The sequence below is a fragment of the Scylla paramamosain genome, chromosome 8 (genome assembly GCF_035594125.1).
Source record: "Scylla paramamosain isolate STU-SP2022 chromosome 8, ASM3559412v1, whole genome shotgun sequence".
Classification (NCBI taxonomy): Eukaryota; Metazoa; Arthropoda; class Malacostraca; order Decapoda; family Portunidae; genus Scylla; species Scylla paramamosain.
In genome coordinates, this window is record NC_087158.1 from 11630800 (window position 1) to 11650261 (window position 19462).

Consider the following 19462-nt stretch of genomic DNA (forward strand, 5'->3'; position numbering starts at 1 on the left):
GTTTGCGTCTACTGAGTAATGTAATTGGTCTTGGGCTGGGAAGCCACTGCCACTGGAAGCACTTTCAGTCCTCCGATCTGCAAATGAAGTCTTCTCATTAAAATCTGAGAATGGCTTCAGAGAATCATCACCTGAAAGTAGATGCGGGCGGGAAGGCCGTTGCTCTTCCGACGTGTGGAGAGTTACAGTGGGAAATGCTGGAAAACCACTATTGTCAATGTGTGAGTCCTCGTTCATTTTAATGGCACTGTCCATATTAGCAGTGTCATCAATTCTAAGAGTGTTGTTGTTTAAACGCTCCTCAGCATATTGTTCATATCCTTCATCTTGCCTTAATGGATCAGAGACATTGCCATTAGTTGACACCAAAGACGTGGATATGTCGTCTTCACTGTCACTATAAGGCGAGTCAGTCACATTGCCAAATAAACTTTCAAAGAGGTTTGTCATCACACTATCTAGTGCTGCCTGGTCCTCCTCCTCCTCTGCTAACAACACAGTTTCTCTCACCTCGTCACGTTGCAACTCATCCACCTTAATTGATAAAATCTTGTCTAAATCGATGTCAGCATATTCTTCAGTTGGCATGATGTCTGTCCTAGTCATATAAGAGATTGTCTCCACCTCCTCTACTGAAAGAGTCACCGTTTCTACCTCTTCTATGGGAACTCCCGTATTAACTTTTTTAATTGGGAGGATCGCTGTACCAAGCTCCTCTGTCAGCGTTACCAAATCTACTTCTTCTGTTGGAATAATTACTGCATCTACTTTATCTGTTGTGTCCATCCATTCTGCTTGGCGACTTACACTTTCTGTTTCATTTGCTGGTATGGTGACCGTGTCCACTTCTTCATTAGCGATCACATCTATTACCTCAGGTGCTAGAGTAGGGACTGCATGTGGAAAGGCAGCGGAAGAGTCTTCAGTTGCAGACTGAGTGTTGTGAAGGCTTACCTGAGTTACTGGGGCTGGTAGAGTAGTAACTGTGTCGATGGTGCTGACTTCATCGGCACCTGAATCAGTCAAGGTCACCACCAGCTCGTCACCATCATGCTGCGTGCTCGATGATGGATCAGATTTATGGTGCAGAGGCTCGACCATGACACCAAACAAAGACGTGTGTTTATCATTACTTTCTGTTTCCTCATCATCGTGTACATTTGTGTGATGAAGTGAGTCAACTGCTGGCCCCCAGATATGACCCATCGGTGAGATATTATCGTGTCCAAGAGGTTTAGTGTGAATGTCACGAATATCACTTTGTAATAAATGATGGACTGCCTCAGGATCATTACTTAATAGGAAATTGAGATCATCATTATTCGTTGCTTGATCCTCGTCAGACTCCTCTGGCACCATGTGTTTTACGGAAACTCCCGTGAAGCCTTCAGTGTTAGCTAACGAAGGTGGTGTGTCTCCGGGCCTCGCATGTAATTGTAAAGGAAGAGCATTAGGGATAGGTGGAGGACGAGATGGGTCTGGTGCTCGATCATTTAGCTTGGGACTGAGCGATGTCACGATGTTATGGATTTTCTCGGAAACCTGAGCAAAGTTTGGGGTCTGCACGTTATAGTAAAGAGGAGGAATGGTATCTTCATGAGGGATTGGAATAAGCTGTCCCTTAAAATATATTCCTGCAGCTTCATTCATGGTAATAGGTGGAGGACGTTTCTCTGGCATTACTTTGATCGCCAAAGCTCCTTCGGGGCTAGTATGGAAGTCTTTGTTAAAACTATAAGATTCATCTGATTCTTGGGTAATAGTAGTCGGCATTTCTTCGTATGTTGTTTCTTCAGGCTGACCAGCGTCTTCCAGGATGTCGTCAGTATGTGACTCACCATTCCGCCGCAGAGGCATGCCCTGCCTCAGGTATGATAATAACGGTGAATTGTACCCGAGGACCTCGCTGTCCACCATGATGGTAGTTTTCCCCAGAGTGTAGGGCACCAAAGTTGCTCGCGTGACACCACACACCACCACACTCACCACTGCGACACACGTTATCACTTGCATGCTTGTCATTGCCACCACACTTGTGTCCTCAGCATATCATTCACTGGTGCTGTGAACTGTATCTATTGAACACAAACACAAAAACTGAGTCTTCCTTCACTTTTCACTCATCGTGTTTCCGTATGCATTCACGACGGAAGTGTTTCAAACCGGGTTCCGGCTGAGTCACCTGGTTGACCTTATGCTGCGAGAGAGCGTGCGTGCTAACCCGTCGGAGCTCCAAGTTGTTCTGACCTACTGTCGGCCGGGCTGCGTCTCTCACCCGCTTTGCGCCACTGCCACCACCACCACCACCCTCACAAGTAATATCTAATTCTGAACACAAGGAAAACCGTACTTATGTTGGGTGATTAACGGCTACAACTGACTCGAAGATGAAAATATAGATGCTGCATGGAGCAAACTGAAAGTGCCAATAAAATGTCAGCAGCTTTATGTCTAACTAAATTATGGAGAACGAATAATGTTTAGTGATAGGTAATGGATATAATGAGGAGCGCATGATATCAATAACTAGGTCACATAACTAAGATACTGACCATAATCATGAAAAAAAATATCTATTTCATACCACACAGGATCGGTCTTAGGTGAATCAAATCTGAATGTGTACACTTAGCTACCATCTATAGCAAGGACTCAATAAGTGAACAGATAGATTTATAAACGAACATGTAAGTCAAGAAAAAATAAAGACTATAAAACACAGAGAGCTGAAATAAGACAGAAAAAGTTTAATCAGTGTTTTCATAATACCTTTTCCCTTGATTGTGGTGATGGTGGCCTTTCTTTGCCTGTCCTCCATCTTCTTCTCTCAATGGTACCGTTAGGGGGACTTATATGGTGGTCTCAACGTTCACCATCCATTTTTTTTATCAGTTCCTCACCTTCTGTCGTCTTCCCTCATTCCTTTCCTCTTCTCTGTTTCTGTCCCTTTTGTGCCAGTCACCGCATCTTGCCCTTACTTCAAGGTTCCGGGTACGTATTTTGAAATGCTTAACGCTCTCATAAGAACCATTTTCATAGGCCACATAATAGATGATTAGTCCTCATGAGTGTTTTACCATTGATGGAGTAGAGTCCTTGTTAAACTGTCGATCGAATCTAAAACACTTCTACTAGGACCTGTTAATGTTCATCAAGAAAAATCTCTCAAATGTTTGAGAACACGGTCGCAGATCATTCATCTTGTATATATATATATATATAGAGAGAGAGAGAGAGAGAGAGAGAGAGAGAGAGAGAGAGAGAGAGAGAGAGAGAGAGAGAGAGAGAGAGAGAGAGAGAGAGAGAGAGAGAGAGAGATAGCAGCTTTAGTACAATATATTAATTTGTTGTTTTTGTATTTGATTTCCATGCATTCTTATTTATTAAGTTCAAGCATGTTTGTAAGTTTATTTTGTTCTTAACATTAATAAAACTTTAGACAGGAAGTGCGTGCATGTGTGTGTGTGTGTGTGTGTGTGTGTGTGTGCGCATGCTACTCAAATTAGAAGCGATATTACTTACTTTACAAGACTTCTTAAGTTATTGATTAGTAATGAGCGAGGCAGAGCTTACACTAATGCACAAAGATAAGTCACACGGCAATGTAGTTTTATGTCGACACCATATCATTGTATCTGACGCTGGTTGTGGCAGTTGCCCAAAATTGAGAACAGTGGCAGTATAAAAAAAAAAAAAAGAAAAAAAAAATGGTAATAGTAGACGTAACACCAGTAACAGCAGTGGTATTTATGTTAGTAATGTAGTAGTGACAGCATGAACAGGAACAATGACAGCATTTATGATACAGAAACAGCATTATCAGTAATGTTTATAGAAACATAACCCGGTATTTTGAAACGCTATTCTTCTCTAATAAAGATTATTTTCAAAGGCCCTAGAGACAAGTGTTTTTCCCCACTGATAATGCAAATTCTTTATTAAACGATCATATACTAGAATCATGAAAACATAACTGAAAACCTTTGTAACTTCCGCTAGAAGTAGATGTAATAAGATAAAATGTTTGCTAATGCGGCCCCATGATTATAGAAGTGAAGTAAGATACACCCGGAAGTGAAGGTGTATGAGTATGTGTGTTAGGTGTGTGTAGGCGGGGGAAAACTGGTGGCTGGAAGGTAAACGCACTCCCCAACGATCATATCCGCCACAAAACTAGCGCCGCGTCGAACCCTCGCTTCACCCCCTCCCCTCCAGCTCCAGCACCCAACCACTGGCGCCGAGCTGGATAACGGAACTCCAACTGACCTCTTTCACCCTCTTGCTTTCTCTTGCCCTTACAATCTCCTCCTCCTTCTCCTCCTCCTCTCAGCATTTCACCACACCCATCTTACCGCATATATGAAATAAATAAGCTGTTTTTAAAGATAAGTGTATATATGTGTACTTCTTGATAATCGCAATTTATCATCGTTGTTCTCGCATCACTTTCTTTTTTTTTCTTTTTTTTTCAGCAGTACTGGTCGTGATTATTATATAGTTATAATTTAGGTATTTTATTTTTATCATAGTATTTCTTCAAGTTCTCTGCAAACTTCTTTGTATAATTGTCAAGTAAGACCGTTAGTTAGTGAATCACTCAGTCAGTAGACGAGGCTTTCACTTGTGACATCATGCACAAACAAAATATATAAAAAAGAATTTGAAAAGTGCACTTTTGTGGCTTCATAAAGCTCTCTCTCTCTCTCTCTCTCTCTCTGAACATTTAGTAAACAGAAGAAATTAAAATCAAATTACACAGTATAACAATAATCCCATAGTTCCTACATTGTGCGTTTGCCAGAGAGCGCGTCTCTTGCGAGGATGAATAACACTGTCTGAAAAATATGATGTAAGCGCGCATCCTCGCTTCATCAGTCTTGACCTACATAGCTTACAAGTTGTTTTCACATGAGGTATACATGAGGTATTGTTAATCTCTACCGAAGCGCGATCTCGTACTTTCACCATATAGCACAAAGAAATCTTCCATTAGTGAATTCAACATCGTTAGGTATCCCAGTTGTGAGTTCGAGCTTATGCAGGAAAACAATTGCATTGTTTCATCTTCCAGCAATCGAGGAGTCAGAATTCAGTGACATAATAGACTTTTTCAGATTAATATATTCATCCTAAATTGAGACTAATATCAAACAGAATATCATACAAAAATTATTTCCTGTTTTAAGAGGATGATTTTTTTTGCTCGGAGCAAGTACAGTTACTCCAGTGACCCCGACTTGGCCACTGCAACCCACGCGCAGTGTTCCAATCTCACCTCTGAAGCACATACACACACACACACACACACACACACACACACACACACACACTTGTATTAGCATGTGTAAAGTTCCTCACAAGTTATTCAAGTACACTACTACACTATATAACCAGCGATCAGCGAAATGCTTTGTTACTGAGGGAAACGGTGGTGTTAGTACTGTCAGGATAAATCTGGTTGAGACCATTCCTGCTGGAGTTACGTGGCGCGGACCACATTCCGAGAGGCTCCTCTTCCCTCCAGTCACCCTCACCCATCCCACCGCTTCTTCACCCCGCGGCAACCACAGCGACCTTAAAGGTGCTGATAAATAAACCAAGAAACGGAAAATCCGGTTTCTAAGGAAGAAAACATGAACATAAACATGAACTCCATCTTTGGTTTTAACTATTGTTTTCTTTACAAGGGCTGACATGAAAGAAAAGGTTGTACTAGATCCTCTCACCCTTACTGGGCCATGGCATCCGTTCCTCCATTCATACGTGTGTGTGTGTGTGTGTGTGTGTGTGTGTGTATATATATATATATATATATATATATATATATATATATATATATATATATATATATATATATATATATATATATATATATATATATATATATATATATTAACAGGAAGGTGTAAAGATACAGTACTGTGAGTATAACATGTGGTGTCAACTCTCTATCATTCCTGTTTCGATGATATTTTCTTTTTATCTTATCTAGTTATTACTATTACTATTTCACCACTGTAATATTAGTTAGGTTAGGTTAGGTTAGTTAGCTATATATTGATTTACTTTTACAGCATATAGATATCAACAACTCCGGATTTAATTCATGTTTGCTTTGATCTATGGTTCTGTATCTTAGAACGCCTTAATTTTCGGCACGAGTCAAAGGCCGTACAAATGGTAGGTCGATTTTCGTGATTTTTTTTTTTTTTTTTATATATATAAATTACTCAGCATCTTTGTTAAGCTGTTATTAGAATCACGAAAACATCGCTAAAATTCCCAATAATTTTCAGTATACCATGCTAAAATTAGTCGTGGTAAGACACCGAAACGTTTGACAATGTAATCCCTGATCAATAAGTTTATTCCATTCCTCATTTCATACGAAGTCTCGTTCGTAGATTGTAGTGTCACATGAATATGTTGGTTTTAACGTGTTTCCCTTGTAACCTCTTCTGTCTGGCAGCCGGGAAACAGGTGTAATATTAGTCAACTCACGACCGTCACTGATACGGTAAGGGAGAATTTTTTTTCTTTACCTTAATTTTCTCCTCTTGCGTGTGTGCTGGAGAGGATTGGATGCCAGGCGCGTATGTATAACGGTGAAACACGTCTCTGCATGAGTAACTGTAAGTCGTGGCATGGTGTGTGTGTGTGTGTGTGTGTGTGTGTGTGTGTGTGTGTCATTCACCTACGGTCGTCTGTTGTATTTGCCTCGCTGCACCCAGGACTCAACTTGGGTCTTGGTTGTGAGCCGAGCGTGGTAACCACTACATTACGCGGTGTGTGTGTGTGTGTGTGTGTGTGTGTGTGTGTGTGTGTGTTGAAGAACAATACGTAGAATTTTTAAGTTTAATTACATTCAAAATACTCCATGATAATACTCTTTCTCTCTCTCTCTCTCTCTCTCTCTCTCTCTCTCTCTCTGTGTGTGTGTGTGTGTGTGTGTGTGTGTGTGTGTGTGCTGAGGTATTTCCTGCAAAGAATGGCGTAGGGTATGGCCTTATTACATGGCTTTATACCTGTAGCATCCACGTACGACTGGAAGCATATTATCACATCACTTGAACTTCCCATTGCGAGCGGAGGTGACGGAGAGAGCGCACATGCTGTGTGGTGGGTGGCGACGGACCCAGAAAGAGCGTAGAGACGGGCTTACGTAGGACAGAGAAGTCATGCACAAAAAGGAGGTTAGTGGATGAGGTAAGGGGACACGACGTGTTCTTTTTCTTCTTCTTGCTCTTCTTCTTTATCTTCTTCTTTTTTTCATTACTATCATTATTATTATCATTATTATTATTATTATTATTATTATTATTATTATTATTATTATTATTATTATCATTATTATTAACATTATCATTATTATTATTATTATTATTATTATTATTATTATTGTTGTTATTATTACTATTGTTATATATTGTTATTAGTACGTATTATCACTAGTAGTAGTAGTAGCAGTAGTAGTAGTAGTAGTCGTCTACAGTAGTAGTCTACAGGAGGAGGCAGTAGACACCTGCCGAAACGATAATTACTCCCAGTGAGGTCTGAAACACTGGATCAGGGGTTGCTGTGAACTTATCATTAAACCAGCTGTGACCTCAGTGAACGTTTCCCATTGTGTCTCACAACACAATCGGGAAGTCACGGCCTGCCTTCTAAAGACAGCCCTCTTCATTCTCACAAAACTACATGCACCTAATTACACACACACACCATTCATTCAAAATTGAAAATTATCATGGCGACTCCTACACCAGCCTCGGAGACCCTATCTGGGGAGGGGACCACAAATGTCTCCAGGTCGGACTGCTCTTCTGGTATCGATCTTAAGTATCTTGACACCCCCCCTCTATTTTTTTCTCATTAACTTCTGCAACATTTGCGGCTTAGATCTAATTATCAATGTGTAGAACGCCACCTCTTCTCCACTAAACCTCATCTTTTCATCACTAAAACACAGATGTCTGAGACAACTGACAGTAGCCCCTTTTCTGTTCCCTCCTACTTTCTCTATCCTCACTTTCAATCCAAAGCTGTATGTTGCGTCTATGAGCATAATGACTTAACTTGCCCTCGTTTCCACGCCCCTGAATCTTCTGAGTTTTCCATCATCTGGCTATGACTACAGAGTTACTCTCAAACTAAATTTATCCATGCTGTATTCCTGAAGCCGCACCGGCTGGGCATCAATTGGCTCTCAGGTGATCTGTTTTATTGATCATACCCATCATCGTGTAGCGAAGGTGAGGTGCTACTTGGCCGCCCGGAAGTTGCTCAAGCGAGAAGTGTAGGCTCCCAACTCTGACTCTTAGTCATAGCAGTGTTTAGTCCTTGAAGGGTAACAGTTTCCAGTGTCATAACAGTGTAGCTCTGGCAAAGGAAACTTAGCCTGGGTATTCTCTGTTTATTCAGCAAAAACATGAACAATATATATAACAATTACTAAACATAACAAACGATACATACAAAATTATGGAAAAAGAGAGTGTATGTGTGTGTGTATGTCTGTGTGAAGAAAGGAGTAGTAAGATGTAGTGAGAAGATGTGTAACACATGTGTCAAAGAGCGTGCACAGAATGTGACAAGTAAGAGAAGTGATGAAAAAGATATGAAAGACAAAAGCCTGTGCAGTAGAGAGAGTGAAAACGGAAGGGTGAAAATACAATAGAAAACGGAGTGCTAGGAGCGGTGACTTGTGTCCCGCTACAAGCGTAGGGTCAAGGAAAGGCAGTTTTCTCTCTCTGACGTTTATTGATGAGGTAGGCATGACCGTAAGAACTGCGAACAAGTTCTTGGTCTCAATTTCTTACAAGATAACATTATACACTGATATTAAACACTTTCAACATATTACAATATTCATTAACAATACATGCAATCAACTTGGCACTATGACAATCAGTTTTTACTACAAAATTAAAGTATTTACCTTGGTCACCATCCTGCCCGTCTTTGTCTGAGCGCGACTTGGCCGTGAGTGACGCCTGCAGGCGACCAGTGGGTTAACCACACTCTACTAACAAGTGAGCATCGGCTTCGGTGCTTAATATAGCACTGAATACTGATACTTACACATATTACACGTTTTCATGTTCAATAGAAAACAATTGAACATTTCACTTATGTATGCCGAGGAATAATGATCTGAGGTACATATGCTTTACATACAGTAATAAAACCTCTCACCTAACTTCTCTAACTATAAGAAATTCTTTGACTACTTAACTTCCAAAGTTGAGCTCATTCTGACTCTTTTCCCTTTTGCAAAGATCTCCATTCTTGGAGACTTCAATGTTCACCACCAACTTTGGGTTTCCTCTCCCTTTACTGACCATCCTGGTGAACTAGCCTTTAACTTTGCTATCTTTCTGGTTATGCTGTTACCCTATCTTCTCTGTTAGCCTCCTCCGATCACAATCTCATATCTGTATTTTGTCCTATCGCTACAATCTCTCCTCAGGATCCTCCAAAGCAGAGGTGCCTCTGGCATTTTGCCACTGCTAATTTGGGGGACTTGAGCAGGTATTATGCTGACTTTCCTTGGAATGACTACTGCTTCCATGTCAGAGACCCGTCTCTGTGTGCTGAGCGCATAACAGAGATGATAGGGTCTGGCATGGAGACATACATTCCTCACTCTTTTTCTCGACCTAAACCTTCCAAACCTTGGTTTAACACAGCCTGTTCTCGCTCTATACATGATAGAGAGGTGGCCCACAAAAGGTACTTGAGGCTTCCGTCGCCTGAATCTCATGCACTTTATATTTCTGCCTGGAATCATGCCGAGTTTGTTCTCCAACCAGCCAAAACTCCTTCATTTAGAGAAAGTGTCAAAATCTTTCAATATCTAACTCCCCTCATGACTTCTGGCATCTAGCCAAAAATATCTCAAATAACTTTGTTTCTTCATCTTCTCTTCCTTTATTACAACCTGACGCCACCACTGCCATCTCATCCATTTCTAAAGCTGAACTCTTCGCTCAAATCTTTGCTAAAAACTCTACCTTGGATGATTCAGGGCTTGTTCCTCCTCTTCCACCCTCTGACTACTTCATGCTACCCATTAAGATCTTTCGCAGTGATGTTTTCCATGCCTTCACTGGCCTAAACTCTCGGAAGGTTTATGGACCTGACAGGATCTCCCTGTCTGTTTCTGTATTTACATCTTCCTATGACTTAAACTCTTTCAAGACACTTTTACTGTAATTTCTGACTACGGCTTTCGACTCTGTTGGGAGATTGGCACCTCAGTATTTTTTTTTTTTTTTCAGTTTTGTTGCCCTTACCCGGTGCCCCTCCTACAGAAAAAAAAAAAAAAAATTGTGTTGTTATTGTTGTTGTAATAATAATAGTTATAGCAGTAGATAGATAGATTATTATTAAGTGCAATAGCTTACCTTCCATTAAGATTTTCTAGTAAAAGATTTGTCTGGTAATATTGGCCGTGATCTTAAGCTGCCCATTGGTTTTGGTGAGATATTTTAGTCACTCTCACGTCGTGTTTCCTGCTGTTCCTGAGGGAATCAAACAAACAAGTTTATCATACTAAAGTGAAGCGCTTTCTTTGACAGATAATTACTGCTAGCACTGATGTAATTCTGCCCCATATGAATCCAGTAATCACTCTAGTGACTAAAAATAATAAGTTATATAAATCTGCTTAACCCTTTGATTTATATAACCAATCATCTTTAATTATTACAGAGTGACTACTGGATTCATATGGGGCAGAATAACACCAGTGTTGGCCGTAATTATCTGTCAAAGAAAACGCTTTGCTTTGGTAGAATAAACGTTTGTTTGATTCCTTCAGGAACAGCAAGAAATACGACATTGTGACAAGAAATATCTCACTAAAACAAATGAGCATCTTAAGACATTTAATCTTTTTATACTATTCTACAGAAAAACAATGAGCCTATGGGTGGCATTTTCATCATAATGTTAGAAATTATATTTAGGAAAGAAAGTCTTACTTGTCTGAGTGGTGTTCTATGATAAAATAAAAATAAAAAATACATAAATAAAGGAAATCAACTACATAAGATTTAAAATATAAAATATTATAAATAATTAAATTTAGTCATGTACGTAAACCTTATTGAAAGGTACTGATGCTTTGAAGAATGCTGTAATGACTAACTGTAACTTAACATGGAATCTGCACTAATCAACAAGAAGGATCACAGTAACGTAGAAGGAATATATATATATATATATATATATATATATATATATATATATATATATATATATATATATATATATATATATATATATATATATGAAAGCCACTAGCCAAGGGTAACTAAAATTTTAAGAAAAAAAAAGGGGGAATCCCCACTTCGGTGCCAGTTCCCAAGGAGACTCCAAATAGAAAATGCGTAAATAAATAAATAAATAAATAAATAAATAAATAAATAAAACAAAATAGAATAACGGAGGATAAAAGTTTTGAAACCTACCTCTTGAAAGAGCTGAAGTCATGGGAAGCAGGAAATACAGAGGCAAGCAGGGAATTCTAGAATTTACCAGAGAAGGGACGAATGATTGAGAATACTTGTTAACTTGCATTAAAGAAATGATCAGGATAGAGATGAAACAAAGTAGCAAGTCTTGAGCAGCGAGAAAGCGGGAGGAGGGAAGACATGCAGATAGCAAAATCAGTTCGCGTGAAAATAGCAGTAGCAGATAGCAAAAGATGCAACACTGAGGTGATGAGAGAGAGGCTGAAGACATTATGTTAGAGAGGACTTGATAAGACGATTTTTTTTTTTTTTTTTTTTTTTAGTTATCTGGGAGGCTGTGTCGAGTTGATATATGGAGGAATTAATATTTTGAGGCATTAAACAATCCAAAGTTTGCTCTACCCCATTCAGAAATTTTAGAGAGATCAGAAGTCAGGCGTTTCGTGGCTTCCCAGCGTGAGCTGTTTCATTCCTGAAGGGTTGGACGTCAATGAAAAAACGTGGAAAAGTGCAAGGTGGTATCATCGGAGTAGGACGATGGGACAAGAAGTTTGGTTTACTCAAGATCATTAATAAGTAATAGGAAGAGAGTAGCTGACGAACACCACTGTTAATAGCCTTAGGAGAAAAACAGTGACCGTCTACCACAGCAACAATAGAATGGTCAGAAAGGAAACTTGAGATGGAGTTACAGAGAGAAGGATAGAAACTACAGGAGTATACTTTGGAAATCAAAGCTTTGTGCCAGACTTTATCAAATGCTTTTGATATGTCTATGGCAACAGCCAAATTTTCACCAAAATCCCTAAAAGAGGGTAATGAAGACTCATTAAGAAAAGTCAGAAGAACCCGTACTGACGATTAGATATAAGATTGTGAAGTGATAGATATTTAAGAATCTTCCTGTTGAGGATAGATTAAAAAAAAAATTAGAGAGGCAGGAAATCAAAGCAATAAGATGGTAGTTTAAGGGATGAGAGGGATTAGGTGCCAGAAGTCACGACGGGAGTTAGATTTAGAAAGATTTTTGCTAGACAGACTTGGCATGATTCCGGGCAGAAATATAAAAATGCATGAGATTCAGGTGATGGAAAGCTCAAGTACCGTTTCTGGGCCACCTCCGTATGATGCAAAGCACGAGAGCAGGTTGTGTTAGACCAAGGTTTGGAAGGTGTAGGGCAAGAGAAAGAGTACGGAATGCCAAACACTATCACCTCTGTAAGTTTGCATGCACTCAGCACATGGACGGGTGTCTAACACGGAAGCAGAAGTCATATATATATATATATATATATATATATATATATATATATATATATATATATATATATATATATATATATATATATATATATATATATATATATATATATATATATATATATATATATATATATTATTATTATTATTATTATTATTATTATTGAAGTCTACAGCAACTCGAGCATTATTCTCTTTATTGGAGATCTTTTGTATTTTCCACACAAGACTGCGATTGTGCGTTTGTCAGGGTTTAGGCTTTTTAGATATGAGCTGAAGTCCATTCTGTTCTTAAGACATCTTTCGGTCCTGTCTGGACCATCTTTAGAAGGGTGAAGAGACTGAACTTGACTTAGTTGATTCGTGGGGCCTAAAGCCCCCACACGGGCTATAAGTGGCCCATCTGTGCTGGTGTTAGTCGTTTGCTGTGCTGGTGTTGCTTTTCCCTAGGCTTGGGCGGTGATGCTGTGAGGAGAGGCTTCGGCTCGCTCACACTGGTGTGAGGGCAGGCCATTGTCTCTTGGAAGAGATCGTCCACCTACTGATAGTGATCCTCTGGAGGTGATTCCTGGTGCCAGCCTTGGGCGTCGGTTGCAGCGTCCCTGGCACTGGTGGCGGTGGTCTGGACGGCGGTGCAGGTACAGCGAGGTATGGGGACCGGTTCGGTCTGCGTTGCGGCGTCACAGGTGTGGCGCTCTGGCGCAGTGGCTTCGGTAGCCGTCGGGACAACCTTGGACCTCTTCCTCCTCCTCCTTCTCCCCTTCGAGGGCAGGTACATAGCAGGGGCAGTGGCAGTCTGTGGAAGAACCTCCGGCAAGAGCTTCTGATCTATACAATTTTCTGTGACCACCGTCCACCCAGAGCAGCTGGGAAGAAGCCTCCTCAGTCTCTCCGGGCAGAGTTTATGCCATTTGTGACCCTTGCCGCAACTCAGGCATCAAGCAGGATGGCTTTCCACACCTCTCAGAGCGCTAATACTCGTACAGTCCGAGGTGGGATGCCAGCCACTCCAGACACCACCCGGGACCCGCAGTGACTCTGGACACTTGAAGCACTGCAGGGGCTCAGGAGTGAACCTCCTGACAGAGTACACACTTGGTGTAGCCGCACCGGCTGGGCATCAATTGACTCTCAGGTGATCTGTTTTACTGATCACACCCATCGTCGTAGGGTCGAGGAAAGGCAGTTCTCCCTGACACGTTTATTGATGAGGTAGGCATGACCGTAAGAACTGCGAACAAGTTCTCGGTCACAATTTCTTACAAAATAACATTATATACTGATATTAAACACTTTCAACATATTACAATATTCATTAACAATACATGCAATTAACTTGGCACTATGACAATCAGTTTTTACTACAAAATTAAAGTCCCCGGTCACCATCCTGCCCGTCTTTGTCTGAGCGCGACTTGGCCGTGAGTGATGCCCGCAGGCGACCAGCGGGTTAACCCCACACTACCAGCAAGTGAGCATCGGCTTCGGTGCTTAATATAGCATTGAATACTGATACTTACACATATTACACGTTTTCATGCAAATAGAAAACTATTGAACATTTCACTTATAAATGCCGAGGAATAATGACATGAGGTACATACGCTTTACATACAGTAACACTTGGTCTCTATCGTGGCCTCATCCAGGGTGATGCTGAAGGGTTTCTCTCGCAAGCCTCGTGCGAGGAGAAACACAGATTCCTCAGTCTTGGGCTTGACATAAGCTTGCACCCAGACAGGAGTATTCGAAGCAAAAGACCCGGTTACTCCTCCTCCAGCCACCTCACAGCTTGGAAGGGTGTAAGCTCCTGATGGGGCAAGAGCTTATACTGCTGAAGGGTTGTTTAGTCGCGAATCCCATGTGCTTATGTTCAACTCGTATCTCCTACCTTATTTATTGACCAATTTCTTTCATTCAAAAAGCATTTTAATCAGGAAGGATAGGAGATCAATGTCTGCTATCATTTTTTCTTGTACAATAGTAAATTTTTTTTTTTTTTTAGGTCGATGAAAAGTAAAAAAAAAAAAAAAAAAATTTCACTTTCAAATATTTGTCAAAACTCAAAATCAACTCCAAACAATAATTTCGAAAACAGACATTATTCGTCTCTCATACCTTCATAAACTGCAATAGCCCGTACATGTGTAACAGGAATAACAACGGAGGAGATCATTTCTATACGCCAAAATCTGTAATTTTGATATACCAAGCGATGAAGTTGAAGGAGTCAGTGTAATTTACCTGTTGCAGCTAGGGACTGGAAATTCACAGGATATATACATCAGGATATGTGAAAAAAGCAGATATAGTTTCCTTTGGTTACTCTGGTTTTGTACATAGGCCTAAAGCGATTCATGATTTCACGCATGAATTAGAGCGGTGGGGGAGGGGAATATAATTTTATTTTATTTTGTCATATTTCTAAGTAAAAACGAGTGTTCCACTGTTTAAAATAAATAAAATATTAATGCAAAAGATATCTTATTCAGATACAATGATTATTTGTTGGATTTACGAAGAAATAATTATATATATATATATATATATATATATATATATATATATATATATATATATATATATATATATATATATATATATATATATATATATATATATATTATTTCGTATATAAATCCAAGAAATATTAGTTAGAGCTAAGAAAAAATTTCGTTCTCTGATGTACGGAGAGGGAATCGTAGAATTTCATAGGAAACTAAAGAAAAAAAAAGTACATATATATATATATATATATATATATATATATATATATATATATATATATATATATATATATATATATATATATATATATATATATATATATATATATATATATATATATATATATATATTTTTTTTTTTTTTTTTTTATGTAGGAAGGATACTGGCCAAGGGCAACAAAAATCTAATAAAAAAAAATGCCCACTGAAATGCCAGTCCCTTAAAAGGGTCAAAGCAGTGGTCAAAAATTGGTGGATAAGTGTCTTGAAACCTCCCTCTTGAAGGAATTCAAGTCATAGGAAGGTGGAAATACAGAAGCAGGCAGGGAGTTCCAGAGTTTACCAGAGAAAGGGATGAATGATTGAGAATACTGGTTAACTCTTGCGTTAGAGAGGTGGACAGAATAGGAGTGAGAGAAAGAAGAAAGTCTTGTGCAGCGAGGCCGCGGGAGGAGGGGAGGCATGCAGTTAGCAAGATCAGAAGAGCAGTTGGCATGAAAATAGCGGTAGAAGACAGCTAGATATGCAACATTGCGGCGGTGAGAGAGAGGCTGAAGACAGTCAGTTAGAGGAGAGGAGTTGATGAGACGAAAAGCTTTTGATTCCACCCTGTCTAGAACAGCAGTATGAGTGGAAGCCCCCCAGACATGTGAAGCATACTCCATACATGGACGGATAAGGCCCTTGTACAGAGTTAGCAGCTGGGGGGGTGAGAAAAACTGGCGGAGACGTCTCAGAACACCTAACTTCATAGAAGCTGTTTTAGCTAGAGATGAGATGTGAAGTTTCCAGTTCAGATTATAAGTAAAGGACAGACCGAGGATGTTCAGTGTAGAAGAGAGGGACAGTTGAGTGTCATTGAAGAAGAGGGGATAGTTGTCTGGAAGATTGTGTCGAGTTGATAGATGGAGGAATTGAGTTTTTGAGGCATTGAACAATACCAAGTTTGCTCTGCCCCAATCAGAAATTTTAGAAAGATCAGAAGTCAGGCGTTCTGTGGCTTCCCTGCGTGATATGTTTACCTCCTGAAGGGTTGGACGTCTATGAAAAGACGTGGAAAAGTGCAGGGTGGTATCATCAGCATAGGAGTGGATAGGACAAGAAGTTTGGTTTAGAAGATCATTAATGAATAATAAGAAGAGAGTGGATGACAGGACAGAACCCTGAGGAACACCACTGTTAATAGATTTAGGAGAAGAACAGTGACCGTCTACCACAGCAGCAATAGAACGGTCAGAAAGGAAACTTGAGATGAAGTTACAGAGAGAAGGATAGAAACTGTAGGAGGGTAGTTTGGAAATCAAAGCTTTGTGCCAGACTCTATCAAAGGCTTTTGATATGTCCAAGGCAACAGCAAAAGTTTCACCAAAGTCTCTAAAAGAGGATGACCAAGACTCAGTAAGAAAGCCAGAAGATCACCAGTAGAGCGGCCTTGACGGAACCCATACTGGCGATCAGATAGAAGGTTGTGAAGTGATAGATGTTTAAGAATCTTCCTGTTGAGGATAGATTCAAAAACTTTAGATAAGCAGGAAATTAAAGCAATAGGACGGTAGTTTGAGGGATTAGAGCGGTCACCCTTTTTAGGAACAGGTTGAATGTAGGCAAACTTCCAGCAAGAAGGAAAGGTAGATGTTGACAGACAGAGATGAAAGAGTTTGACTAGGCAAGGTGCAAGCACGGAGGCACAGTTTCGGAGAACAATAGGAGGGACCCCATCAGGTCCATAAGCCTTCCGAGGGTTTAGGCCAGCGAGGGCATGGAAAACATCATTACGAAGAATTTTAATACGTGGCATGAAGTAGTCAGAGGATGGAGGAGAGGGAGGAACAAGCCCAGAATCGTCCAAGGTAGAGTTTTTAGCAAAGGTTTGAGCAAAGAGTTCAGCTTTAGAAATAGATGTGATAGCAGTGGTGCCATCTGGTTGAAGTAGAGGAGGGAAAGAAGAAGCAAAGTTATTGGAGATATTTTTGGCTAGATGCCAGAAATCACGAGGGGAGTTAGATCTTGAAAGGTTTTGACATTTTCTGTTAATGAAGGAGTTTTTGGCTAGTTGGAGAACAGACTTGGCATGGTTCCGGGCAGAAATATAAAGTGCATGAGATTCTGGTGAAGGAAGGCTTAAGTACCTTTTGTGGGCCACCTCTCTATCATGTATAGCACGAGAACGGGCTGTGTTAAACCAAGGTTTAGAAGGTTTAGGACGAGAAAAAGAGTGAGGAATGTACGCCTCCATGCCAGACACTATCACCTCTGTTATGCGCTCAGCACACAAAGACGGGTCCCTGACACGGAAGCAGTAGTCATTCCAAGGAAAATCAGCAAAATACCTCCTCAGGTCCCACCAACTAGCAGAGGCAAAACGCCAGAGGCACCTTCGCTTAGGGGGATCCTGAGGAGGGATTGGAGTGATAGGACAAGATAAAGATATGAGATTGTGATCGGAGGAGCCCAACGGAGAAGAAAGGGTGACAGCATAAGCAGAAGGATTAGAGGTCAGGAAAAGGTCAAGAATGTTGGGCGTATCTCCAAGACGGTCAGGAATACGAGTAGGGTGTTGCATCAATTGCTCTAGGTCATGGAGGATAGCAAAGTTGTAGGCTAGTTCACCAGGATGGTCAGTGAAGGGAGAGGAAAGCCAAAGCTGGTGGTGAACATTGAAGTCTCCAAGAATGGAGATCTCTGCAAAAGGGAAGAGGGTCAGAATGTGCTCCACTTTGGAAGTTAAGTATTCAAAGAATTTCTTATAGTCAGAGGAGTTAGGAGAGAGGTATACAGCACAGATAAATTTAGTATGAGAATGACTCTGTAGTCGTAGCCAGATGGTGGAAAACTCGGAAGATTCAAGAGCGTGGGCACGAGAGCAGGTTAAGTCATTGCGCACATAAACGCAGCATCCAGCTTTGGATCGAAAATGAGGATAGAGAAAGTAGGAGGGAACAGAAAAGGGGCTACTGTCAGTTGCCTCAGACACCTGAGTTTCAGTGAGGAAAAGAAGATGAGGTTTAGAAGAGGAGAGGTGGTGTTCTACAGATTGAAAATTAGATCTTAGACCGCGAATGTTGCAGAAGTTAATGAAGAAAAAGTTGAGGGGGGTGTCAAGACACTTAGGGTCGTCGACGGAAAGGCAGTCCGACCTGGGGACATTTATGGTCCCCTCCCCAGATGGGGACTCCGAGGCTGGTGTAGGAGTCGCCATGATTTAAAAATTTTTTGAGTGAAGGGTGTGTGTGTTATTAGGTGCTTGTAGTTTTGTGTGGAGGAAGAGAGTTGTCTTTAGAGGGCAGGCTGTGACTACCCCATTGTGTTGTGAGACACAAAGGGAAACGTTCAGTGAGGTCACAGCTGGGTTTAATGATAAGTTCACAGCACCCCCTGAACAGTGCTTTAGACCTCACTGGGAGTAATTATCGTTTCGGCAGGTGTCTACTGCCTCCTCCATATATATATATATATATATATATATATATATATATATATATATATATATATATATATATATATATATATATATATATATATATATATATATATCACATTTCTCGTGGCACGTGAAACCGTGGAATTTCATGACAGGACACCGCATTGCATAAGGGAAAAAATTATCAAAACATTACACATACCAAAAGTATCTGAAAAAAAAAAAAAAATCCAGAAAAAATATTTCAGGTCGACCCTCTAGAACCCCCCTGAAAGGAAGGTGGGGGGTTGGGGAGGAGATGCCTTGCGCACCTCTTCCCCGCTACTTGCCACGAGTCTCCCTCATCCTCAGGTGAGGAAAGGTCAAGGCGTCGTTAGGATGTAGAGGTCTGGGACATAGTGCAAAAATCCACCTTAGCGAGGGTCGAAGACGTCTCCGCAGCGCGGGAGACAGAACTAGAATGAAAGAGATACGTGTGTATATAGAGAAGTAAAGTGAAGGAAGAAATGGATGTGCAGTATGAAGAGAAAATGAGCGAAAAGGAAGAAAGGAAGGGATTAAAAGTTGGAGGGCAGTCC

General features: G+C 40.5%; 1 protein-coding gene across 3 annotated transcripts in view; it reads right to left on the reverse strand.

Moving 5' to 3' along the window:
• The window catches only part of LOC135102788 (clumping factor A-like), a 65161-nt gene extending 62910 nt beyond the window's left edge, over window positions 1–2251 (reverse strand). The window contains exon 1 of one of the 3 annotated variants that reach the window (XM_064008304.1): window positions 1–2246. This exon is cut by the window's left edge and continues 928 nt beyond it. In XM_064008304.1, coding sequence (XP_063864374.1) covers window positions 1–2022 — 2022 coding nt within the window. In that variant the 5' untranslated portion in view covers window positions 2023–2246. The other 2 variants (XM_064008305.1, XM_064008306.1) reach the window with 2 other exon arrangements.
• Window positions 2252–19462: the final 17211 nt, after the last annotated feature.